Source organism: Acartia tonsa, chromosome 6 (genome assembly GCF_053477335.1).
Source record: "Acartia tonsa isolate MP-2025a chromosome 6, ASM5347733v1, whole genome shotgun sequence".
NCBI classification, from domain to species: Eukaryota; Metazoa; Arthropoda; class Copepoda; order Calanoida; family Acartiidae; genus Acartia; species Acartia tonsa.
In genome coordinates this window covers 34,388,371-34,415,219 of record NC_137265.1, presented here as the reverse complement: position 1 = coordinate 34,415,219, position 26,849 = coordinate 34,388,371, and the positions used below count along the sequence as shown (strand labels likewise).

Genomic DNA, 26,849 nt, shown 5'->3' with positions numbered 1-26,849 from the left:
GGTGAAAAATCAAAATTTCTTATTTGAAGAACTAGAGGTAAGTTTATAAAACAATATAAGCGTATTTTTAAATGTTATTTACACATTTGAAGAAGTAATTACAATCGGCCTTCAGGTTCAAGTGCTGCAGGCCTCCAGGTGGTCTCAGCACATGTAAAAAACTAAAATTTCTTATTTGAACAGGTAGAGGTAAGTTTACCTGAATAGTTGAAAGTTGAAAGAAATTTAGATTTTTTACATCTCCCAAGTCCACCTGTAGGCCATCAGCACCTGAACCTGGAGTCCAATTGTAATTTTGTCTTATAATATGAAGATAACATTAAAAAAATATGCATAAGTTGTTTATAAGTTAACCCATAACTCTTCAAGTAAGAAATTTGATTTTTAACCTGTCCAGAGACCACCTGGAGGCATGCAGCACCTGAACCTGGAGGCCCATTTCATTTTTTTCTTAATATGTACAAAAAAACATCCAAAGTTGAGCTTATTTTGTTTAACAAATTTACCTCTAACTGTTGAAATAAGAAAATTTAATTTTTTACCTGTCCCGAGACCACCTGGAGGCCTTCAGTACCTGAACCTGGATAATGGTGGTAATTTTTTCTTCAATTATGCAAATAACATCTAAAAATACGCTTATATTGTTTTATAAACTTATCTCTAGCTCTTCAAATAAGAAATTTATACTTTTTACCTGTCCAAAGACCACCTGGAGGCCTGCAGCACCTGAACCTGGAGGCCGATTGTAATTTTTTCTTTAAATATGTAAAAAATATATTAAAAGAAGCTTATATTGTTTTATAAATTTACCTATAGCTCTTCAAATAAGAAATTTTAATTTTCTACCTGTCCAGAGGCCACCTGGAGGCCTGCAGCACCTGAACCTGGAGGCTGATGGTAATTTTTTCTTTTAATATGCAAATAACATTTAAAAATACGCATATATTGTTTTATAAACTTACCTCTAGCTCTTCAAATAAGAAATTTTAATTTTTTACCTGTCGAGAGGCCACCTGGAGGCCTGCAGCACCTGAACCTGGAGGCCGATTGTATTTTTTTCTTCAAATGTGTAAATAACATCTAAAAATACGCTTATGTTGTTTTATAAACTTACCTCTAGCTCTTCAAATAAGAAATTTTAATTTTTTACCTGTCCAGAGGCCACCTGGAGGCCGATTGTAATTTTTTCTTTAAATATGTAAATAATATATTAAAAGAAGCTTATTTTGTTTTATAAACTCACCTCTAACTCTTCAAATAAGAAATTTTATTTTTTACCTGTCCAGAGGCCACCTGGAGGCCTGCAGCACCTGAACCTGGAGGCCGATTGTAATTTATTCTTTAAATATGTAAATAATATATTAAAAGAAGCTTATTTTGTTTTATAAACTCACCTCTAACTCTTCAAATAAGAAATTTTAATTTTTTACCTGTCCAGAGGCCACCTGGAAGCCTGCAGCACCTGAACCTGGAGGCCGATTGTAATTTATTCTTTAAATATGTAAATAATATATTAAAAGAAGCTTATTTTGTTTTATAAACTCACCTCTAACTCTTCAAATAAGAAATTTTAATTTTTTACCTGTCCAGAGGCCACCTGGAAGCCTGCAGCACCTGAACCTGGAGGCCGATTGTAATTTTTTCTTTAAATATGTAAATAATATATTAAAAGAAGCTTATTTTGTTTTATAAACTCACCTCTAACTCTTCAAATAAGAAATTTTAATTTTTTACCTGTCCAGAGGCCACCTGGAGGCCTGCAGCACCTGAACTTGGAGGCCGATTGTAATTTTTTCTTTAAATATGTAAATAAAATATTAAAAGAAGCTTATTTTGTTTTATAAACTCACCTCTAACTCTTCAAATAAGAAATTTTAATTTTTTACCTGTCCAGAGTCCACCTGGAGGCCCGCAGCACCTGAACCTGGAGGCCTATTGTAATTTTTTCTATAAATATGTAAATAATATATTAAAAGAAGCTTATTTTGTTTTATAAACTCACCTCTAACTCTTCAAATAAGAAATTTTTATTTTTTTAACCTGTCCAGAAACCACCTGGAGGCCTGGAGCTCCGGAACCTGGAGGCCTATCCAAAAAATCTTAAAACTTGGGAAAATTCATTATATAAGGATGATTTTATCTCTAATAACCTATCCTCTAAGTCCAAAGATAAAGCCTATACTCCCTGTTTACGCAAATGTGTCAAAACTTCCCCCCCCCCTTGCATTTTTCGTTAATTAAGGCATGTTAAAATTTTCCAAACGATATCAAACTTTGCCAGGTGATTTCTGTAGTAGTTAGGTATCATATTGAAAGCATAGATACTCTATAATAGTTACTAGAATGTCCGTACATCCTTTTTAAACAAGCTGATTTTTAACTTTTTTAACAACAAGATTTCGTATGAAATAATTATCCGATAGATCTAATTTTTGAAATACTGATACAAAGTATACAAAATAATAGGACAACAAAGTACAATGTTATGAGCGAAGCATCTTTATAATCAATTCATGTTGTCATCCTTGTTTGGATAGATTTACACGAATTTTATGTTTAGACTTTTAGATATTGTTGAAACTTTATTTATGTCAATGTTTATTTGTCTTTCTGATTTTTTAGCCTTTATTGATGTTGTCATCATTGTTCTATCAATCATGATATATGGTTATAAAATATGCAACTAGAACTGATATATTAGATTAAATAATAATATTAATCATCAACAAAACTTACCTTTACACCAAACTTGTTTGCCTTGAAGTCCTGTCCAACAGCCTAAAAAGTAATTTATTGTAATTCCGTTGTCAATCTATTTATATTATTAAAAGTTAAGCTCTACAATGAGGTCCAATCCGTCCGTCCGTCCGTAATTTAGGTTTATGTTAAAATATTGCCATCAATTTGATACCTGAAAATGTTTTTTTTTCTGTCTCTTAAGCTTAACATTTTTAGAGCTTCACTATTACGGATGTTATAAAGATTTCTTATTTATATCAACAAAATATACAGCATAAACATTCAATAAAAGAATTAAACTAAAGACTCTCAAGTCTACCAATAAACAATGCCAGACATGTGACGTGACAAGAGCACGACATACAGACAGATTAAACTATACCTTGATATGTGCAATACTGTTATCAATTCCTTGGATTATGGGCTGCTCCTCTATACTTTCCTCGTGCATATTTTCACATCCTAAATAGTAGATATAGAATACGTGGATATTGAGAGAGATTCTCGTATACCTTGAAAAAATATTTCTCCAAGCTGGCTAACATAACGATACAACAATCACTCTTTATGTCATTACCTCATCCCCTCCCCTGACATCGGAGAAAAGTATCTACTAAAATATTGTTTAAGCAATCTAAATTGACGATAAAAAATTTAACTGACACACTATCCACGTATTCTATATCCATTAAAAAACCAATGGTTTCATTAATGTACTGAAGTATTTTGCAAAATAACACATAACTATATTTAGATCCCAATTATATAAAGCTGCGTTGAAGTTCAGTTCAGCATTCCATCGGTGATGGTCACACATATTTTAGTGTCCACGTAAATCTACTTTCTTCCCCATCACCCCCCCAATATAGCTGAACGTGAATCACCCCCTTTCTTAACTTACCGCAAACCGCACCTAATTGTACTCACCGTACATTTACCTAGCTTGCCTGCCAGCACCATACATCGCAGACCAATAGGATAACAGATACAGCCACGTGATACATAAAGCTAGATAACTATTGGCTATAGGTCCAGCCAACCATAGTGAACAATAAATCACGTGACAACTCCAGCCTGGTGATTGGTCAATTAAACAATAAGAACGAAAAATTGTGAACACGTGCACCAAGTGAACACGTGCACTAAGATAAAGTGCATTAGTTTAAATACTACCGATAAACACACAAGTGAATTTCACAAGCTACAGGCCAATTTTTGTATATTCTATTTTATAATTAAAGTGAAAATAAATTAAATTGACCATTTTTTACATAATCTCAATTATCTTTCAGAACCAATCACCGAAATGGCGGAATCGGAGTCAAGTGACAAAATTAAGGACATAGTTTTCCAATATGCCAACCGCTCCAATGGCAATATTGGAGCCACAGTGCTCGTCAACATCCTATCGAAGATTATGAAAGGTGAAAACAACTTTAACACCTCAGACCAGCTCGATAGAATCAAGAAGATTGAAGATGACCTGGAATTATTCAAGCAAGGAGGCGGAGACAATCAGGAGAAGATCCAAGCAATCCAGGACAGCATCGACAACCTGAAGAGCTCAATCCAAAAGTCCGATTTAGCACTGAAGTCCAAGGTAGATGAAATGATTATCCACTACGACAATAGAGTGGAGAAATTAGAGCAACTCTCCACCCTACAGATCCTCCAGATCAACGAACGCGAACGGAGGGACCGATCTTTTTCGATCAAGGTTCACAACTACGCAGACTATTCAACATCTGGCCAGCCGCTAGTGCAACATATTTTTGATAAACTGCTGAAACCTTGCCTTATCGATGCTAACAAGCACGGAGAACTAGATGAAGTCCCTGATTCCTGGATGCAATGCATAGAATACGGCCACCCATTAGGCAATAACAGGGACACAACAGCTCCACGCAATTTCATAATACGACTACGCTCAAGATACTACCTGGACGCAATCCTGAAGCACAAGAGAGCTCATGTGGACGGCCTTAACGAGCAGAACCTCTCCACCAGCAAATCATATGCAGAGTCAGTCAGGTCTGGGAAGCTCTATCCATGCAGGATAGGTATAGATACCACTGCCCTTGACAGAGATGTACTGTCCTGGCTCTGCCGTCACAATGAGGTACACCGAGCATACCTGAGAGGTCAACGCATCGTATTCAGCCTCAGAAACAAACAGCAACAATTTTTTACCGTTCAGAACCCATACGGTCGCACACTTAAGGAGCTTATCTCCCCGGTGATCGATGAGAAGAAGTGGATAAGATCCAAGAACAAACAGAGCCCTTTTGCACAGCCAGCCTACATTAACGGTCGTTCTAATGAAAGGCACCTGCTTGATATGCTGAACCCAACGAAACAGAACCCCCTGCTAATGGATGAGGAAGACGACCTAACTGAAGAAGTCATCATAGATGGAGTGACAAATATCGAGGATACAGACAACAGCAAGAAAGCAACGGCGGCTAATAAGAAGAGGAAGCATGCGTTCACACCGCTCAAACTGTTCGATGAAAACAACAGAAGCCCAGCCGTGAAGCAGCTGAAATTCAACACTCCCCTTCAGAACAGATTCGGAATATTACCCCCAGAAATTACGCTGGATGCAGAGGACTCAATTATACGTCAGTTACCACAGGGTGGACCATTGAAGCAAAGAATCAACGAGACGAAGGAGAAGATAAATGCGGACACGGCTAGCTTATCGGACAAGATGGTAGACAATGCTATGGTGAGTGAGATAGCTCTCACCCTCATCGAGAGTGAAATGTCCGACCTAAAGAAGAAAAAGGATTCGAGAGCTTCCTCTGCAGAGAATACTAGAAACACCTCCAGGAATGTATCCCCGTCCACCGATACAGCGATCAATGACACCTCGACAGAGGCCATCGAAGACGAGGAACCGAAGAAGCAGCGGAAGCCGCGAACATGCCGCAGCTCACAGCAGACCACCGGTAACTGATTAACCACTCGCGGTTCACTAACAGTTGGAACTGCGATGCATTACCTGATTAACCACCCGCGGTTTTACTAACAGGTCACTTATATACCTGACTAACCACCCGCGGTTTATTAACAGGTCACATACATACCTGACTAACCACCCGCGGTTTATTAACAGGTTACTACTCATTAAACCACCCGCGGTTAAAAATAACAGCACCCGGCTATTTTATTATCATGCATTTGGTGCTAAGTTAAGTTAAAATAAATGCGGGTAAATTCCTATAACATTAGGCCACCCGCGGCAAGTCATATCCACCCGCGGATCAGTAATGCGGGTATTATAAATTATAAATCATAAACTAAGGACACCAGGCCACCCGCGGCAAGTTTCGATCATGGCAGCATCATGTCATATGAACACTAGGCCACCTGCGGCGAGTTAGGTCCACCTGCGGCCCATATAATCAAGCAGGTCCAATCGGCAAGTTTTTACTTAAATATAACATAGTTTCTTTAGTAACTATAGTATTCAATAATGTATATCACTTAAATGTAACTCAGTAATATTTGTTCCATCTTCTTATTATGAACGGTTGACATAATGAATATTAATTTATATCGCATACTTTGCAAAAGTCTAGCTAACAAAAGGGTGTTAATATTTACGTCTATAATATTTAGTTGCACTGGCACTTCTTTTGCCTCTAGCGAATTAAGAGCTAATGATTTACACTGTTTACATACACCCCAGCAAATAAGTAATATTTTTTCACGCTTTTCTTTTCTTTTCTTTTTACAAATCGTACTACTTTCTGTCCGGCATAATCAATTTATTAAATAGTATTTTATTAAATCATATAGTGATCTCTTATCTTTATATAATCGAATAATTTTGGCCGACATAATTATTGTATTGATTTGCATTTTGTTATCTTGCTAAATCGTATAATGTCTAAGTTTTAATTGATATAAAAATATTTACTCGAACATATTTTTCTTTTTCTCTTTTTTTGCTTTTAATTACGTAGTTTTTGAAACCCAGCAATACTCTAAATCTTTATAATCTAAACTGATATACTCCTTTTTGCAATACGTCTATTTGATATGATTTAAATTGTCTATGTTTATTTTTCTTTTTCATATGATAATATTAATTATGACTGTATCCAATATATTAGGTACCTAAGCGGATAATTTAAAACTTTAAAAATCTTTGATTGAAAGAGGGGAACACACTCAGCTTGGGGGGGGGGGGAGGGTAGAGTCCGAGGAGACTGAGATGCAATTTGACCATTTTACCAGACCCAGAGTGGTTCCCTTGGGGGGGGGACCGGGGGCGGATGGGAGGGGGAGGGGGCGGACCAACTGTGAAACATGTTGGGTCGGCCACGGTGTCAATAATATTAAGGTGTGTAGCAAATTCGATATCGAAATAAGATTTAAGACATTACAATTTGATGGAGGATGAAATAGTAGCTAATAATAACAATAATGATGATGATATTAATGTATTGAGAGAAACGGTTCGTGCCGAGGTTAGGGCCATTAATGTCGACGATAATAACGTAGCAAACATACATCAATTAATTGATAGGAGCATTCTTGAACTTAATGAAGACTTAAGATTAGATTTGAAATGTCAAGTTCTTTACGGCAACAATTACTTAGAATTTGTCGAGGATTTTAATTTACCTTCATGCGATTATTATAGCGAAGAATCTATTAAAGACTTTATGAATTCCACAAACACAAAATATTTGTCTACTTTTTCTATTAATATTCAGTCCATCTTGAGCAAGTATAATGACATTTCATTATTTATAGATAACTTAAACTCAGGGAAGTCTAAAGTAAATATTTTAGCAATGCAAGAAATATGGCACTCGGTAGACCTAACATTTAACGGATATCAATATTTTAAGAAAAATAGGACATTAGGAAGTGGAGGAGGAGTAGGATTTCTAATAAGTAAGGGCATAGCTGTTACAGTAATGAACGATGAAGAATTTTTTAGAGACCGAATATATGAATGCATAACCTTAAACATCACTATAAGTAATCAGAAATTTATATTACTCAATATTTACCGTCCCCCAAATACACCAGGCATAACTAGGAATGCAGCCATTAACGATTTTCTGGAAATACTTGAAGCACATTTAGACTCTTTGAGTAATAATAATATACCAATAATTATATTTTCGGATTTTAATGTAAACCTTTTTAAATTAAACCAACCCAATTCCGAAGCCAGTTCATTATTTAATAGCTTAATATCAAATGCATTTATCCCAACAATAAGTAAGGCCACTAGGGTAACAAATAATACCTTTTCATTAATTGATAATATAGCTTGCAAAGACATCATAGGAAAAGTAGATTTATGCGGAATAATACCAACCAATATTTCAGATCACTATATGTTAGTAAACTTAATTCAACTAAAAAACCCTCCAAATAATTCGCATAAATCTTCTTCTCACTCAAAAAGAACTTTCAATATTGAAAATCTAGAAAAATTTAGGACAGAGCTAGCGATTACGGACTGGAGAGAAGTGATGAATGAAAAGACAGACGTAGACAGAGCATACACAATATTTATTGAAAAATTTTTGAGTATAATGAATAAAAACATTCCTTTAAAACCAGTTAACAACAGAGAGCGCAACACACCGATAAACCAACATATGGACAAAGAGTTAAGAAAGTGTAGGTTGAAAAAAAGACAACTATTTTTAGCAAGTAAAAATTCATTAGAAGACGCAGAAAGATATAGAAGTTATAGGAACAATTTCAACAGGGCTAATAGGAAGGCAAAAAAGTTACACTATAGAGAAAGAATACTTGATGCGGGTGGAAATTCTAAAAAACTTTGGGACGTATTAAAGGATACAATGGGGACCAGTAAGAAGGATACACGGATAGAATACATTGAAACCGAGGGTACTAAAATTTATAAGGACATTGAAATAGCAAACAAGTTTAATGAATACCTAGCGAATATTGGTCGTAATCTCACTCCACTGCTACCCAAAATTAATAGTAGCACTTTCCATAATTACCTACCTCCCCCGTCGGAAAATAGTTTTTTTATAAGACCAATAACCGAAAGGTTTTTATTAGAACTAATAGGAAACATGAAGCATAAAAAAAGCTCTGATGACAATGATGTCAGTATATATCTAGTCAACTTTGTAAGAATAACTATAATTAGACCACTTTTGCATATAATAAACCTTAGCTTTGAAACAGGCAAGATGCCTGATAAGCAAAAGGTCACAAGGACTATATTAATCCATAAGAGCGGACCATTTTTCTTACTCGATAACTATCGAGGTGTCTCATTAATAAATAGTTTTTCAAAAATTCAAGAAAAATGTGTATATATACAATTAATGGACTTTCTACAACAACAAAGATTCTTTAATAGATTACAGTATGGATTCCGACCAGGCAGGTCAACTTATGCCATTTTACATCTAGTCAACAAAATCACAACGTGTCTTGCATCTGGGAGAATCGCCATGGTGGTTCTTCTAGATGTAAGAAAATGTTTTGATATGTTAGATCGTAGTATTCTTTTAAAAAAACTTGAAAATCTGGGGGTTAGAGGACATGCACTAAAATGGTTCGAGAGCTACTTTAAGGACAGACGCCAAAAAGTTTTTTACAAAGGAATAAATTCAAATAATACGGTAACGATTGATTGGGGAGTTTTACAGGGGTCAATATTGGGCGTTTTGCTCTTCTTAATTTATATAAACGATATTAATGCATGCTCGGAAACATTATTAAGCTATTTATTTGCAGATGATAATTGTGCATTTTTAGAAAGCGATAACTTAACGAATCTTATTAATTTAGCGAACACAGAATTACCTAAATTATTAGCTTGGTACAGTAAGAATAAACTCCTCCTCCACCCGAAAAAAACTAAAATATTAATCTTTGGACTTCCCAGAAATGATCGTTTTTTAACTAATATAGACCTAGGTCTTTTAAATGAATTCCCGGTTTATTTTGATATGAATGATGAAGGGCAAAATTCCCCTGAAAAAATTACCAAATTAACATTAACCCCGAATGAAAATGAAAAATTTTGTAGACACCTTGGAATATTAATTGATAATAAGCTGACTTATAAATATCACCTCGACAACTTAAGGATTAGGATAAGTAAAATTATATTCTCAATGAAAATGATGAAAAACTTATTACACAAACGCCATTTAATTTTAATATATAACGCATACTTGAAATCTTTATTAGACTATTGTTCCCCATTATTTGTAGGAATTCCAGAAAGTTATATTAAACCTATTATGAATCTACAAAAAAAGGCAGTAAGAATAATATGCAGAAAAGAGAATAGGGCTCATACTAAGGATCTATTTATTGACTTGCAAATACTCCCTTTCAAGAAATTAATACTATATAACACTGCCAGATTCATGTACCTTTATAAAAACAAAAAGGTACCAGCAACTTTTGACAATACCTGGAAACTAAATAGAGAAATCAGAAATAGAGAGTTAAGGAACGATAACGATTATCATGTTCAATTTACAAACCGTTCTTATTTGAAAGCATTACCGCTCTACCGATTTCCAGTAATCTGGAACAATTTACCAGCTGAAATCAAATCCGTAGATAACAAGAACGAATTTAACAGGAAAGTGTTCTTGCATTTACTATTAAGATAGGAAAATGGCTACGCAATTTTAGCATATATAATTCTTCATTTTAATTTTTAGTTGTAAATTATAATTACAAGGTCTAGCAATAGCATTGTTATGGAAAATTAACTGACATCATATAGATATGTGTGTACTTTTTTTTTCTTAATTTAAATTAAATCTACACAGTGGAAATTGACGCAATCGCAATTACCTCATATATTACACAGTTTATCTAAACACTTAGGCTTCAGTTCATAAATTAGCGGCAGCGACGCTCTTATATAATTAAACTTAAAGTTGTTTATGCAAACACCTTATATTTTGTCGAATAGATTAAGTAACGCCAAAGTTTACTCAGCCGAATTAAATACTTATTAACAGCAAACAAAATTTTCTCTTCTTTTTTCAAACGAACAAGATTAATTAACTATAGAGCAGCTTTGGATATATCTATCTAACAAGTTAAGTTTATTTAAACTCTTAGGCCGCAGTTCATAAATTGCTAACGGCAGCGACACTTTTACCAATTAAAAGTTTTTTTTTACGCAAACACTTTATATTTTATCGAACAGATTAAGTAATGTCAAAGCTCACTCAGCCGATTTAAATACTTAGTAACAGCAAACAAAAATTTTCTCTTCTTTTTTCAAACGAATTAGTTTAATTATAGAGCAGCTTTAGATCTATCTATCCAACAAGTTAAGTTCAACAATTTCATTTAGTCGCAGACGTAAACAATCCATAATTTAATAATTATTAAATCGAATTTCTCATGGTGCTAAAACACTTAATAACAGTGGACTAAGTATAATTATAGAATAGCTTTGGATCTATCTAACCAAAAAAGACAAATATTTTGGATGACTAGTTTTTAGCCGAATGAGTCTTTATTAATATCATTGTTCGTTTTATTATTATTTATATAGGAGTATTCAAATTAGTTTAATCATTCTGTTACATAATAGGATGGTGAATATATATATTTATTTGCTTTAATATGTTAAATAAACTAATCCAGAATCTCGACGCTTGGCTCGCGTCGCTCCTCGTGTTCTGACTCGGAATCCTCCTCGAAGGTGGGGCCGTCGGAATTCTCGGATTCAGCACGGGAGTCGGCGTCGTCTCCAGCGGCATCGTCTCCAGCTTCGCCAACATCGGACCTAGCTCCGGCGGACCCAGCCTCTGACCCGGAATCCATGGACCAGTCATCATACTGGCCATCTAGGCCGGGCTCGCTGTCACTGATCTCAATGGTCGACTCGAGGTCCAGCACAATATCATACGCAGAGGTAGCCATTAAGACCGCCTCCTTGTAATCATTGCACTGAGCCTCGAGGACCGACAACTCATGCTGGTTGTCTTCACGCGAGCGGTCGACAGTAGGCATTGCATCGCCTAACAAGCGGTGCAGCCGAATGCCTTCGTCGACAAGTCTGAGCGACTCGCGGTTGGGAATCTCTTGCAGACCTGCGCGAAAAGCTAACCTGCATGCATCGCGGAAGCTAGTGCGCAGGCCCTTCCCAAAATAATACCAGTCAGCAATTTCACTTGAGTAAACTATCGGCGGAGCTGGCAGAGGTTCTGGAACCGCAAAGGGAACGGGGCCGCCAACATCGGGTTCGGGAGAGGGAGCCAAAACTTCCTCTGCAGCGTCGATCAACAGTCGCAGGTTGCTATGATCAACCATGACGGAAAAACTTATTATTTAACTTATCGGCAGATTTAAAATTAACGTAACTTGATGGTAAACGTATGAACACCGGAAGAGCAATGATTAGATAACAAGAAAGTCGCAATTAAATAGAATTAATCATGTCACGTGACATGTCCCGGCAAGCCTTTACAAATAGGTCTAATTTACCCCCATTTTTCATATTAAATAATAATAAACAAAGACAGAAACCGGCCGGGTCAAAAATCAAATTGCGCAAAGGCAGCTTCCTCCCCCAATGTTGGTATTTTTTCTCCACCCCCTTTTATATTACCACCCGGGTCAACCATTTTTCAAGACGACACTTTCGGCTTCTTTGACCTCACTGACACCTCTAGTGAATATTAAGTCTTGTTGTCAAAGGGATAAAGGGGAAGGGATGCTAGGGACGGATTTCCCGGGAAGCTAGCAACAACAACAACGCATGCCTATAACATATGGGTCGTATGCTCGTCAAATACATTGTTGTATAAAAAACGAATGCGTGTGTTTACGTTTATGTGTATGTTTTTTGTGTTTGTGTGTATACAATAGCCTCACTGGCCACCCAAAGTTCCTTAGCCTCCCCAATTTGCACGTTTCCTGCCCTACCCCAATACTAATATTAATATCATCATACTACCCAAAATATTCTAAATTCCTGGAAATGATAAAGGTTAAATTGAAATTCAACGAATTTTTCTACACATATTTTTCAATTCTTTAAATATGTTTTACAAAATCTAGCCCAAGGTCAATTTTTTCTTCATTCTCTGCTTTAGTCTCCACAAAAACTTCAATATTCTAATAATTTTAAAAATGTCTTAACGATGCCTTGAATTCAGAGATCGAATCACCACTACACAATTTACAGTTTTAATCAAATTAATTTTAATTGACACTGTGGGTCATGACTCGGTCACTTCTACAATGACCGAGCCAAACATAACCAACGATTTCACTAGGAACCCCGCCTCCAACCCCCCCCCCCCCCCCCCCGTCAACCCACCAAAGGGAAACCAACGGTCATATGGTCACACCGTGTTCTTTGACGCTTGGATCTGGTGCACGTCGCCTTTTTCAGGATAAGGACAGCACGGTGTGTGGACTAACCAAATGGCATGTCGGTCCTATGGACCATAATCACAGCAGTGATTGGTGTGATATTGACATATTATCACAACCACGACATCCCCTATAGGCAACCAGTAGATGCATGATATATGGATGCAATTATACTTTAAATATAACTTATAAATTTAACTGTAAATTGTAATAGTACTCTTGTAAACGGATGGACTAACAACACGCACAGTGTTTTTACTCTATCCGTATAGCCACACGGCTATTTTCCATTGTAATCATTGTATTCTTCTGTTTTTCCGAAATAAATTATTATTATAACTTCCTTTTAGAAAAGGCACAATTCTAAAATTAAAGCAAGTTATTTTGTGAACAACTAGCAATTTACTTATTACATTGAAATTTAGTGAATATGATAGAAGACAATTTTATAGCAGCAGCGTTATTTTATATATTTGTAATGTCGAATTGTTTTAGAAGTATGACAATCCTACAAGTGTTGTATGTTGGTTTGTCCAACGTAAATGGAATGAATAACGGTGTTACACTGTTACACTTCTTTGAAATTCAGCTCACATTTTAAAATGATTTTCAACTATGATATAAGAGAAAATAAACAATAATAATTAAGTTCATCAATGGCGCAACAGTAACATGCTAATAAACAATTTTTTTACCTGGAATATTATCCCATTGCTCGTGGCCAGGTGGAGGTAGAGCTGCAAACTTTTTCACTATCTGCACAGGTTTAAAGGATATATTACTAATTGGATTCAGTTTACATGTTTTTTGAGGACAAACAATTTTGCCTCTAACATTTTATCTTATCAAAATTAACCATTTCATTGTATGTTTTTTTATTGATATAAATCAAAAGCAAAAACACACACTAGTTTCAATATTGAACTTTTTAAATTACCTTGAAAAATTTGAGTTAAGTTTTTTTTTTAGATGTCATAAATCACGTAATCCTATTAGGGTTTATAATTAGGAAAAGGAAAAGCATTCAGCTTGTTATATTATAAGTTCATAGCCGTGTCTGTCTATTATAAAATGGTATCATTACTTTTAAGTATTGAAAAACTATTTTAAAAGTTAATAAGGACTTCAAAGATTCCCTGTAAATTTCAAACAATATATCTTTTCCTTATTATTTTTATCAGAAAATCCACTCTTGCCGAGCATACCAGTGTAGGCCATATTTCCAGACTCATTTGCAGCGTCCTAAACATTCAAAATTAGAACAGGGAAAAAGACCCACCGCCCGGCCTCTGATGAAGTAAAATTTTAGAGTCTTAGGAAAAACATATCATAAGGAGTTTTCCCTCAAAGTGCATTGTTGAGCACAGAACCCCCTATTTATTTTTTAATAAATAGAAAATATGGAAGGGGCAGATTTTTGTTCACTTAAGGTCAGGTTAAGTTAGGTTATATTGAGTAGCTCTGCAGGGGTTTTAAGAATTAGTGGTCAGTATTAGGGTTGGGCCGGATATCCGGTCTGGCCGGTTTTCCGGCCGGATATCCGGCCATTTTCAATATCCGGCCGGATACAGGATATTAAAACTATCCGGTTACATGATATCCGGCTGATTTTTGACGCCGGATATCCGGCTGGATAGCCGGTAAATTGCCGGATATCGAACGTTGGCCAGATATCTGGCCGGAACCAGATATTCGGCATTATAAATCAGCCGGATATCCGGTATCCGGCCAAAAAAGTCTCCGGCCCAACCCTAGTCAGTATATAATCAGTATACTGGTCTAGATGAATTATCTAAGCTTTGGAATCAGATTCAATTTTCTTTTCATTGAAGGATTACATACCTCTGTCAGATCTTTAACAGCATCTTCGCCGCCAGCAGCAAGTTTTGACAAGTCTGTGCGCAGTTCTTCTTTCTTCTTTTTACTCACATTTTTAGCCTCATATCCATATCCCTGGCACACAAAGCAATATTTAGTAATAGAATCAGGTATTAGTGGTTGTTATCAGGTATCTCAATGGATTGCACGATAAATTGAAGTACATCGCCAATAGTAATAAACAAAATTACCCCTTCAATAAATTAAACTTTTGAACTAACCTATCATATTTAAATTTAAAAATTTCCAAAGATTTTGATCCAACGATTAAGAAAAAGTTGTTATAAACCTTTGGGTATCAGTGTCAGTTACTGTAATTGTTTTTTTTTACTGTGAAAAGGGTATTTTTTAAAGATTAAAATAAATCCAACGAATAAAAGCAGATCAAAATTATTATCTTTTAAAGGCATTCTTATTACAATCAAGCAGAGTTTCTTTCTATAATATTCCATTACATTACTAATTATTTATCACAACAATATTCTAATTACTAATATTTTTTTACCTTTGAATCATAAGTGAGTGCTCCCTGCGTACCAGACTTAAAGCCTTTAGTACCAGGAGTCGGGACCTCATTCATAGCTCCATTACCACCACCACCACGGCCTCCACGACCCCGCCCACGTGGCCCACCCCCTCCTCCACCCCAACCACCTCTGTCAAAACCACCACCACCTCTTCCCCAGTTACCACCACCTCTTCCCCTCCAGTTTGGACCACCACCACCTCCCCAACCTCCGCGATCATTAAATCCCATCGGTGGTCCGCCGCCCCTCCAGCCACCACGGCCGTGCATATGTTGGGGTGGAGGTCCTGGACCCCAGGGGCCTCCCATCATGTGAGGGGGTCCCATGGGCCCTCCCATCGGGCCCATAGGGCCTCCAAATGGACCACCCATAGGGGGTCCCATTTGGGGACCTCCCATTAATGGTGGAATGGGGTTGCCCCATTCATCAAATGCTGGCATAGCATTGGGATCCACCCAGTTGCCGAATTCGTCAAACCAGCCCTGATTAAATAAAGGTATGGTTAAGTCAAATAATTTCAATGAAAACATTAATCATCTACTTAGCTCTGCTGCTTATTTATCAAAGAAATATCGAAATATAATGATGTCTTCTATACCTAACTTTGAGAAAATAAGAAATAAGTTTGTTCTGTTAGATACAGCTGTTTTCTGTATTTCATGTATTAAATTGTTAAATGAGAAAACAAAACTCCTTGTCTTGTTGAATAGGCATAGCTGTTATATTAGAGAACATTGTAATCAATATCACAGTAATGAATTTGATTACCTGTTGATTAGGATCCTGACCCCACTGTTGTTCTCCCCAACCTCCACCTTGATTCCATTCCTCACCTCCTCCTTGCGGGTCTTGATAGTACATGTCCCAGTCTTCTCCACCTGAAAGTTGATTGATAAATTTTAATAATAAAGCTACTCAGGCTTCCAAAACATAGCTTTTTATCTATTACTAAATAATGATTGTTTTGTTTGGCAAAAAATGTATATTGAAAATTAAATCTATAACTAATTCTGTCAGTCCGTTGTGATTTCTATCCTACCCTTTATGCAAACTTAGAAACCTATTGCTTTGTGTAAAATTATTTTATTATAGTTTTACATTTTTATGATCTTAAACTTTCTTTTTGTCAATCTATAAATGACACAACTCTTACAGTTTTATCTCAAATTATTGTATTACAATAACAACATCATATCAATAATAATATTTTACATAGACGGAGTAGATCATGAGAAAATGAAAATAAATACCTTGCGGTGCTTTGGCTGTCATTGTTGGGAGTCCCATTTGCCCCATACCATCCGGGGTTTCATCCCAACCCTGGCCGTTGTCTTCGCCTTTATTCTGGAGAGAAAAAAGAAAAATGTATTTTTAGATTTTAATAATGCAGGTATAAAAACATCTACTGGTTAGACATCAAAACACTTCTTAAAAGTGGACGATATTCATAGAGAAAAAAATAAAAGAGAGGAATCGAAGCAACTAGAAGACGAAAAAAGGCAGTGGGCCTAGAGGCCTACTCAGCGCTGTTGCCGCGCTAAAATTTATTGCTATTCCACTACTTTTCAAATGGGAGGATTAAAATTTTAAAAAAAAAATATTTGGTTACTTTTTACTATTTCCATATTTAGGGCAAGAATATTAGATTAGATATTTTCGTTTTAATGTTTTAATTAAAAATTACATAGAATTTTATTTTTATTTAAAAAAATTTGTTCATGAAAGATGAATCCTTCTATTTCTAAAAAGGGGGAAATTTTTTTCATAATGAACATTCAGCTGATTCTGACCGCCCACGGCTGTTTGCTAAATATCGCTTTTCTTTTTATTCACATTATTATTTATGATTGACTTACAAAAAGCCCTGGGCGGTTTTTGATTTTCGTCTGCTTCTAAATTTAGGGATGAGGAAGTAGTATTTTACCATGAAAAAGGGGTGAGTATTCATCCTCTTATCCTTTTTCCTTAAGACGATATTACATTGTCTCTGCCTTTATGTCACTTAAGAACTCCTGAACGGCTGAACAATTGGCTCCCAAGAATTTATTCTACCGCAAAACTATTTCCTTATACAGAGTGACAATTTTATCTCTTATAATTCAACAATGGATAACAAATAAAAAGTAACAAGATTAACAAATGGAATCTTTTAAAATCAAATACCTGAACCTGATTTTTAGGGGGCTCTACTTCAACACCCCCTTCATCATCTTGCTTCTCTTCTCCCTCATAAAGATTACCAAAATCCCCATCTTCTTGTACTGGAGGAGGGGCAAACGCCTTTGTTTTGGACCTAAGAAAAAAGGATATAGATTACATACTTATGAATGAAAATATGTTGACAAAATCAAATCAGTCAATTTAGAAAGGGGGGGGGAAGTTTGTACAGTTATAGGAAATGAAATTCAGTACCAAATTTTGCCCTGGCCGTTTGGGCTTGTTTTTATAGTTATCAACCTAATTCTTTTTGTAAGCGCTCTTATATGATTGGATCTACCTGTAAAACTTTAAAACTTGAATTTTGGGACTTTCCCTTAAAGGGGCTAGTGGAGCAAAAGACCCCCAAACACTAAAATTTTAAGTTCTGAGTCTATTTTCTGAGATATTGAGACGATTTTTTTAATGAAAACACTTTTTAACAAAACCGAACTAAATAGCCAATACAAATTTCATTTTGGGACTTTCCTTCAAGGGGCTAGTGGAGCAAAAGGCCCCCCAAACACTAAAATTTTAAGTTCTGAGCCTATATTCAGAGATATTGAGATGATTTTTTTTTATGAAAACTTTTTTCACAAAACCGAACTAAGTAGCCATTACAAATTTCATTTTGGGACTTTCCCTTAAAGGGGCTAGTGGAGCAAAAGACCCCCTAACACTAAAATTGTAAGTTCTGAGCCTATTTTCAGAGATATTGAGACGATTTTTTTAATGAAAACACTTTTTAACATAACCGAACTAAGTAGCCAATACAAATTTCATTTTGGGACTTTCCTTCTAGGGGCTAGTGGAGCAAGAGACCCCCCAAACACTAAAATTTTAAGTTCTGAGTCTATTTTTAGAGATATTGAGATGATTTTTTAAAATGAAAATATTTTTAACAAAACCGAACTAAGTAGCCATTACAAATTTCATTTTGGGACTTTCCTTCTAGGGGCTAGTTGAGCAAAAGACCCCCTAACACTAAAATTTTAAGTTCTGAGCCTATTTTCAGAGATATTGAGATGATATTTTAATATGAAAATATTTTTAACCAAACCGAAATAAGTAGCCATTACAAATTTCATTTTGGGACTTTCCTTCTAGGGGCTAGTTGAGCAAAAGACCCCCAAACACTAAAATTTTAAGTTCTGAGCCTATTTTCAGAGATATTGAGACGATTTTTTTAATGAAAACATTTTTAACAAAACCGAACTAAGTAGCCAATACAAATTTCATTTTGGAACTTTCCTTCTATGGGCTAGTGGAGCAAAAGGCCCCCCAAACACTGAAATTTTAAGTTCTGAGCCTATTTTTAGAGATATTGAGACGATTTTTTTAATAAAAGCATTATTAACAAAACCGAACTAAGTCGCCATTACAAATTTCATTTTGGGACTTTCCTTCTAGGGAATAGTGGAGCAAAAGACCCCAAAACACTAAAATTTTAAGTTCTGAGCCTACTTTCAGAGATATTGAGATGATTTTTTTAATGAAAACATTTTTAACAAAACCGAACTAGGTAGCCAATACAAATTTCATTTTGGAACTTTCCTTCCAGGGGCTAGTGGAGCAAAAGACCCCCAAACACTAAAATTTTATCTTCTGATTATTTATTTCAGTTATTTGAAAAAAATTTTCATTAAAAAAATCAGCCATAATATCTTTAAAAATAAGCTTAGAACTTAAAATTTTAGTGTTTGGGGGTCTTTTGCTCCACTAGTCCCTAGAAGGAAAGTCCCAAAATAAAATTTGCAATGGCTACTTAGTTCGGTTTTGTTAAAAATATTTTCATTTAAAAAAAATCATCTCAATATCTCTAAAAATAGGCTCAGAACTTAAAATTTTAGTGTTTGGGGGCCTTTTGCTCCACTAGTCCCTAGAAGGAAAGTCCCAAAATGAAATTTGTAATGGCTACTTAGTTTGGTTTCTTTAAAAATATTTTTATTTAAAAAAATCGTCTCAATATCTCTAAAAATAGGCTCAGAACTTAAAATTTCAGTGTTTGGGGGGCCTTTTGCTCCACTAGTCCCTAGAAGGAAAGTCCCAAAATAAAATCTGTAATGGTTCCTTAATTCGGTTTTGTTAAAAATTGTTTTCATTAAAAAAATCATCTCATATCTCTAAAAATAGGCTCAGAACTTAAAATTTCAGTGTTTGGGGGGCCTTTTGCTCTACTAGTCCCTAGAAGGAAAGTCCCAAAATAAAATCTGTAATGGTCCTTAATTCGGTTTTGTTAAAAATGTTTTCATTAAAAAAATCATCTCATATCTCTAAAAATAGGCTCAGAACTTAAAATTTCAGTGTTTGGGGGGCCTTTTGCTCCACTAGTCCCTAGAAGGAAAGTCCCAAAATAAAATCTGTAATGGTTCCTTAATTCGGTTTTGTTAAAAATGTTTTCATTAAAAAAATCATCTCAATATCTCTAAAAATAGGCTCAGAACTTAAAATTTTAGTGTTTGGGGGGCCTTTTGCTCCACTAGCCCCTAGAAGGAAAGTCCCAAAATGAAATTTGTATTGGCTACTTAATTCGGTTTTGTTAAAAAGTGTTTTCATTTAAAAAAATCGTCTCAATATCTCTGAAAATAGGCTCAGAATTTAAAATTTTAGTGTTTGGGGGGTCTTTTGCTCCACTAGCCCCTTTAAGGGAAAGTCCCAAAATGAAATTTGTAATGGCTACTTAGTTTGGTTTTGTGAAAAAAGTTTTCATAAAAAAAATCATCTCAATATATATCTCTGAAAATAGGCTCAGAACTTAAAATTTTAGTGTTTGGGGGGCCTTTTGCTCCACTAGCCCCTAGAAGGAAAGTCCCAAAATGAAATTTGTAATGGCTACTTAGTTCGGTTTTGTTAAAAAGTGTTTTCATTAAAAAAATCGTCACAATATCTCTGAAAATAGGCTCAGAACTTAAAATTTTAGTGTTAGGGGGTCTTTTGCTCCACTAGCCCCTTTAAGGGAAAGTCCCAAAATTCAAGTTTTAAAGTTTTACAGGTAGATCCAATCATATAAGAGCGCTTACAAAAAGAATTAGGTTGATAACTATAAAAACAAGCCCAAACGGCCAGGGCAAAATTTGGTACTGAATTTCATTTCCTATAACTGTACAAACTTCCCCCCCCCTTATTTTTTGGCATCTTTAGAAAATCATTTTTTTCATCATAAAAAAAATTCAGTACACGGCACTGGACAGCAATAGTTGATATATTGTTAACAGTAATGGTTGAGCTTCTTGTGGGCATACCTGTCCTTGTTTTCTATAATCAAAACCTACTTGTTAGTACAAGATCTGTATACTGCAATGAGGTACTTGAGGTTGTCTTTCTCCACCTTGTCACCATTTTCCTCGTCTTTCTTGGGATGTTTAATTTCTGGTGCGGCCACCTCGCTGCTAATCTCATGGTTCTTAGTCAATCTTGTTTTCCTAAACAATAATTTTTACATAAAGTAATTTTTTAAGTTTTAAGTAGCTTTCCATCTAAGTGCATGTAGAAGAGCACTGAAATTGTAATTGATGCAAGGGGAGATAATGACTCCTGCGGGGGGCCCTAATCCTGCAGAGCTACCAAGTACCCAATATAAACTAACCTAATCCAAAGTAAAAATAAACAAACGAAGAAATCACCCTCCCCTTATATATTTGCAGTCTTACCGCTAGTCTTAATTTAAAACTTTTCACAGCAGTCCAGTTTCTATTAGTGTCTTTTTGACTGCAGCAAAGCGTTTAAGCAAAAGAAAAAAGGATGTGCTCAACTCTAAACTAAAGAGTGACAGCTTAAATTATTCAGTTTTCCACTATAACTCAACAGGCTTTTAAGCTATTCCATTGTTCAAATTTAAAAACATTATTTACCTAAATAACAATACAATAATAGATAATTGAAAACTTTTGCTTAAAAGAAAAACATACTTATGCGCCTCTTGACAGGTAGAACACAAATATTCATCACACTCCTTGCAATGACCAGTGGCAAACTCATTCTAAATATACAATATATTAATAAACTAAAAATAAAGGAATTAATAATAAAATATTTAAAAAGCATTTTTGATGTAAAAGTTGAAAAACAAATATTATTATATCAGCTTTTGCTTATCATTGCCTCTATTAAAGCTTAATGGAACAGTCAAAGTTTTACTGTTATTTTATTTACAAAATTTGGCTTACCCTGTTTTCTTCTTCACAATTTGCACAGACAATTGGTTGCGCGGCAATGCGACTAGCTTTCTCTTCTTCAGTCTCTTCCTGCATATCAATATTAGATAAATATGGTCCTACGACAAACGCAGGAGTCCCAAACGACGGAGTGGACAAACGTCGGAGTGGACACTTAACCTAACCTAACCTTTTTTAGACCATCTTACAGGTTTTTTAAATGCCTAACCCCTGCAGGGGGCTTATTTGTTTATTCATATCTTAACCTAACCTTTTCTGTATAGAAATACTAAATAAAATTAATATTTTAACACTCCTGCGTTTGTCCACTCCGACGTTTGGGACTCCTGCGTTTGTCCTGGAACCGATAAATATGATTATGATGTCTAAAAGTAGCACAGAAATAATTTTTTTGGATAGGTATTTATTACAATAATATTTGATGAAGCAAGTCGAACAAGCTTTAAATTAGTAAATCTTCTGGAGAGATTATATTATTCTTTTTAAATAAATTATGATGGGTTAGTTGCTAACTTTTCAACCAATAACTTTTATTTAAAAAGGGTTAATTTAATTATTGGGCATGTATATCAGTTTGTCTACAATTGTCTCTTCTCTAAAGATCCCTGTAAAAAATTAATTTACCTCCTTCTTAATAGGTGTAACGGGGTCTTGGGTTGGATTAAAAGTTTGGATCAGCTGATTGTTGATAAAGAATTTCCCAATTTTTCTCCAGTGCCTAATATTTTTGACGTGGGTCACCATGGACTCTGGGCCTGGCAATCTGAAATAAATATGGTTAAATCATTAGGCAAAGATATTTCAGTTTGAGGGACCACTTTAAACAGTCAGCTGATTATTTTCTGCTTGTAAAAGGGCCCGTTCCAAAATAAACCAGCAACAAATCTTATGTCCTCTTGATGCCAAATATACTTTTTAATCTGATATGGGTTTCATACTTCATAGCATCGTAGAAGTTAACAAAGCATGTGATAAATAGCATAAAGAAATTTGTTCATTCTAAAAACGACGGTGAGGTTTTAGTTCTTCTATGCTGTAATAAGTACTAGCGGTTGCAATGTAACATCTAGGGGAATCTCTAATGATAAAACAGAAAAAAGATATAAAGCTTCCATGGAAAGGAATTTCACTAGTTTCAGTGATCAGTTAGATTTTAATGAACATAGAAAAGCCTTACAATTTCCTATTATAGGTATAACCCATAAGGATAAATTCACAACTAAAAAGTTCATAAAACATATCTTCTGTATCAATGAAAACATTTAAATGTTATATCAAATATGTAGCTCTTATAATTTAACTTACTTTGAGTTGCAGCGATTGCAATAGAAAGTTTTGATACAATTCCATGTATCTTGGGCACCATAACCAGGCGGGAACTTTCCTTTCCGAAGTTCTTTCTAGAATATGATGAAATATTAGTTTTGATACAGTTCCATGTATCTTGAGCACCATAACCAGGCGGGAACTTTCCTTTCCGCAGTTCTTTCTAGAATATGATGAAATATTAGTTTTGATACAGTTCCATGTATCTTGAGCACCATAACCAGGCGGGAACTTTCCTTTCCGCAGTTCTTTCTAGAATATGATGAAATATTAGTTTTGATACAGTTCCATTTATCTTGAGCACCATAACCAGGCGGGAACTTTCCTTTCCGCAGTTCTTTCTAGAATATGATGAAATATTAGTTTTGATACAGTTCCATGTGTGTGAACTTTTATGTGATAATTTTATTTATGTTTCAGCTATCACATAAAGAAGAATCCTGGCTAGAGTTTGCCCTACCGAAACTCAATACATTGTATTTATTAATATGTTTTAGTAATATCTTATTTTGTATGCTCATACATGAAAATATAACCATGTACATTCCTATCCTTGTTTTATTGCAGATATCATTCTTTGATTTATTTAGTTAAGGCTTTGGTGTTTTATCTCTATTATTTCTATTTCATATAGTTTGGTGTTTATAATGAGATGTAGAACAGCTGCCACAGTGCGTGTGTTATATTAAAGGTGCGTACGGTATCTATTCCTAAAGATACCAGTTTTATTGGCCTAGGGCCATTTTATCAATGCTAGCACTAGCGTAGTTAATTTTTTTCAAAAAACAAGAGATCTACGGCCACCTATAAAATAACACGTAGCAAAGTGGACAACTGGCTATATTTCTAATCTAGCATTTCACAAAATGCAGTGTTTTAACCTTACAAGGTAGTTTACCCGAAACCAGAACTTGAACACGTAGTTCTATAAAGCTATTATTTAGGAAATAGGTAAAGACAACCGCAGGGTTGGTTCTATAAAGCTTAGCCTTCAAATCATTACAAGGATTAAGGAGGGCAGTGGAAAGATAAAACAAAGCCTTAACGGTGAGACAAAATGACACAGACAGAGTTAAAGATTGGGTTGGAGATTCCAAGGCTCAATGACTTTGACAGTTATGACGCATACAAGGACGTCGTAGAATTATGGAAGGTCACCACGGACCACCCCAAAAAGAAACTTGGGGCTTATCTTGTTACAGGGTTGCCAAATAAAAGTAAAACGTTTGGGAACAATATACAAGAGGGATTATTTGCTAAACACAGACCGTCAGAACTCGCAAATGACGAGGGCGGAATAGATAAAGTACTAGCATATCTTGATAGCATTCTAAGCAAAACCCCTAGATCACAAAGTATAGAGGCCTTTGCAAAGGTGCATTTTTTTAGACGGAAATCTGGCCAAAAGATTGCCGAGTACATCCGAGAGTTTGACATAGCGTGTAATAAATGTAAAAACAAGTCTGTAGCTATCGATCAAACACAAAAGACATTCATCCTATTGCTCAGTGCATCCCTTGAGCCTCATCAGTATGAGATGCTCAAGGGATACATGGATGATTGTGATGACGATAAGCTGTATGAGAAGGTTAAAGAAAGAATGTTGTTTGTTCTTACTAATTCACTAGGGGAGATATGCGGCCAAGGTAAGGTTGAGTCCCAGCCGCTGGATGAAGCTTTTTTCACGGAGCATGAAGAAGCATTTGCTGCATGGCAAGCAAGGAAGAACCAGTACAAAGGTAAGCAAGGGCAATCATATCCAAGTAGCAATCAGTGGAACAATAACAATGGTAATAATAATTACAACAATTCTCATAGCTCACAAAACTATAGAAACAATACAAGTAACCACTCTAGTAAACAAAAAGAGGAGGAGGATATAAATCCGAAAGATAAAATGGGGAGAAGGTTAAAATGCAGGGAGTGTGGTTCCCACAAACATTTACAAAAACAATGTCTCTATTACAAAAAGAGAAAAGGAGACCAACAAGCTATGGTAACGCAAGGGGAGGTTTCTGACCCGGGCTCAGTAACAGAAGGGGATAGCGACGAATATGAGGACGCACAAGACAATGTGCAAAAAGTCCTGTTTACAAATGATAAGGCTGAACTCAGTAGATTCACAGCAGAATCTTTGTGTTCTGCTGCACTTGACACTTGCTGTACAAGTTCTGTAAGTGGGGAAAAGTGGATGGAAATTTATTTGCAAGCGTTGCCAAAGCACATGAAAGGGAAGGTTAAAGGTCCATTTTCAACAGGGACAGAATTTACCTTTGGTAACAACCAATCCCTAAAATCAGGTAAAGCATTCAAAATTCCTATCATTATAGGAAAAGATGCTCATGAAATTGTTGTTGATGTCATCAATAGTGACATACCTCTTTTACTATCTAAATCCCACATGAAGCAATTAGGTATAGCCCTAGACATGGCAAATGATACTGCCACTGCTAATGGCAAACCTCTCAAGGTTAATACTACCTCCGCCGGACATTTTATTGTCAACTTACTAGGTGACAAAGATGATGATGATAATGCTTTTCTTGCTGAGGTAATGAATATTGATCTGACAGAAGAGAGCACTGACAGAGTTTACAAGCTACTAAACAAGTTACATCGTCAGTTAGGTCACAGACCACGCAAGGTCTTTATTGATTTTTTAAAATCCGCGGATCAATATGATGATTCTTTTGCACCCATCATTGATAAGATTATCAATGGATGTGAAGGTTGCCTATTGCGTAAACGCAGTCCAGATAGGCCTGCTGTAGCGTTAAATCCCTCCAAAGATTTCAATGATGTTGTTGCCATGGATTTAAAAATCTTCAACAACAAATACATTCTATATTTAGTAGACTGTTTCACAAGGTACACACTAGGCACCGTGATCCCTTCAAAGGATCCACAAGTTGTCATCAAGGCTATAATAAGGCTATGGATCAGAATCTTTGGCAAGCCTAGCCAATTCTGGTTTGACAATGGAGGTGAGTTTAGTAACAACTTTATGACAGAAGTATGTAGTATGTTGGACATCAAAATTCACACCACAGGTGCATCAAGCCCATGGCAAAATTCATATGCTGAAAAGCATCACTACCTGGTAGACAACATTCTAACACAAGTAGTTGTTGACTACCCAGCGCTTGATTTCGAAACAGCGATCGCTTGGTCATGCTATGCCAAAAATGTATTATCCAGCATTTATGGATTCTCACCTTATGAACTGGTTTTTGGCAGAAAACCAAATGTGGTTGATATTCTTGAATCACCACCCACAGCATTAGAAATCAAAACACATTGCCAAGTGTTTGATGACAATATGAAAGCAATGACTGCAGCCAAAGCAGCTTTCATAAAAGCACAAAATTGTGAAAAGCTTAAGCTGGCATTACGATCCAAGATCCGCACAGCTGATCATATCTACCAACCTGGAGACTATGTATACTATCGCAGAGAAAAAGATGACAGATGGCTTGGCCCAGGCAAAGTAATGTGGCAGGACAACAAAGTCATCATGATCAGACATGGAGGATATTGCTCAAGAGTCAGTGCCAATAGACTCTTACCTGTGAAAGAAGAATTGAGACAGAGAATTGAAGCAGGAGAGATTGCAGGTGCAGATGTAGAGAAA

General features: G+C 35.6%; 1 protein-coding gene across 2 annotated transcripts in view; it reads right to left on the bottom strand.

Annotated features, from left to right (window-relative positions):
- The window catches only part of LOC145322471 (uncharacterized), a 68,319-nt gene that overhangs the window by 27,156 nt on the left and 14,314 nt on the right, over positions 1 to 26,849 (bottom strand). Inside the window, exons 17-30 of one of the 2 annotated variants that reach the window (XM_080164476.1) lie at positions 23,198 to 23,292; positions 22,517 to 22,655; positions 21,884 to 21,961; positions 21,626 to 21,696; positions 20,990 to 21,139; positions 17,685 to 17,814; positions 16,772 to 16,865; positions 16,290 to 16,399; positions 15,500 to 16,003; positions 14,959 to 15,069; positions 14,283 to 14,358; positions 13,812 to 13,874; positions 3,122 to 3,201; positions 2,737 to 2,778 (exon numbers count right to left, since the gene is read on the bottom strand). In XM_080164476.1, the coding sequence (XP_080020602.1) occupies positions 2,737 to 2,778; positions 3,122 to 3,201; positions 13,812 to 13,874; positions 14,283 to 14,358; positions 14,959 to 15,069; positions 15,500 to 16,003; positions 16,290 to 16,399; positions 16,772 to 16,865; positions 17,685 to 17,814; positions 20,990 to 21,139; positions 21,626 to 21,696; positions 21,884 to 21,961; positions 22,517 to 22,655; positions 23,198 to 23,292 (1,743 nt within the window). The remainder of the gene's footprint in view (positions 1 to 2,736; positions 2,779 to 3,121; positions 3,202 to 13,811; positions 13,875 to 14,282; positions 14,359 to 14,958; positions 15,070 to 15,499; positions 16,004 to 16,289; positions 16,400 to 16,771; positions 16,866 to 17,684; positions 17,815 to 20,989; positions 21,140 to 21,625; positions 21,697 to 21,883; positions 21,962 to 22,516; positions 22,656 to 23,197; positions 23,293 to 26,849) is intronic. The other variant, XM_080164477.1, reaches the window with a different exon arrangement.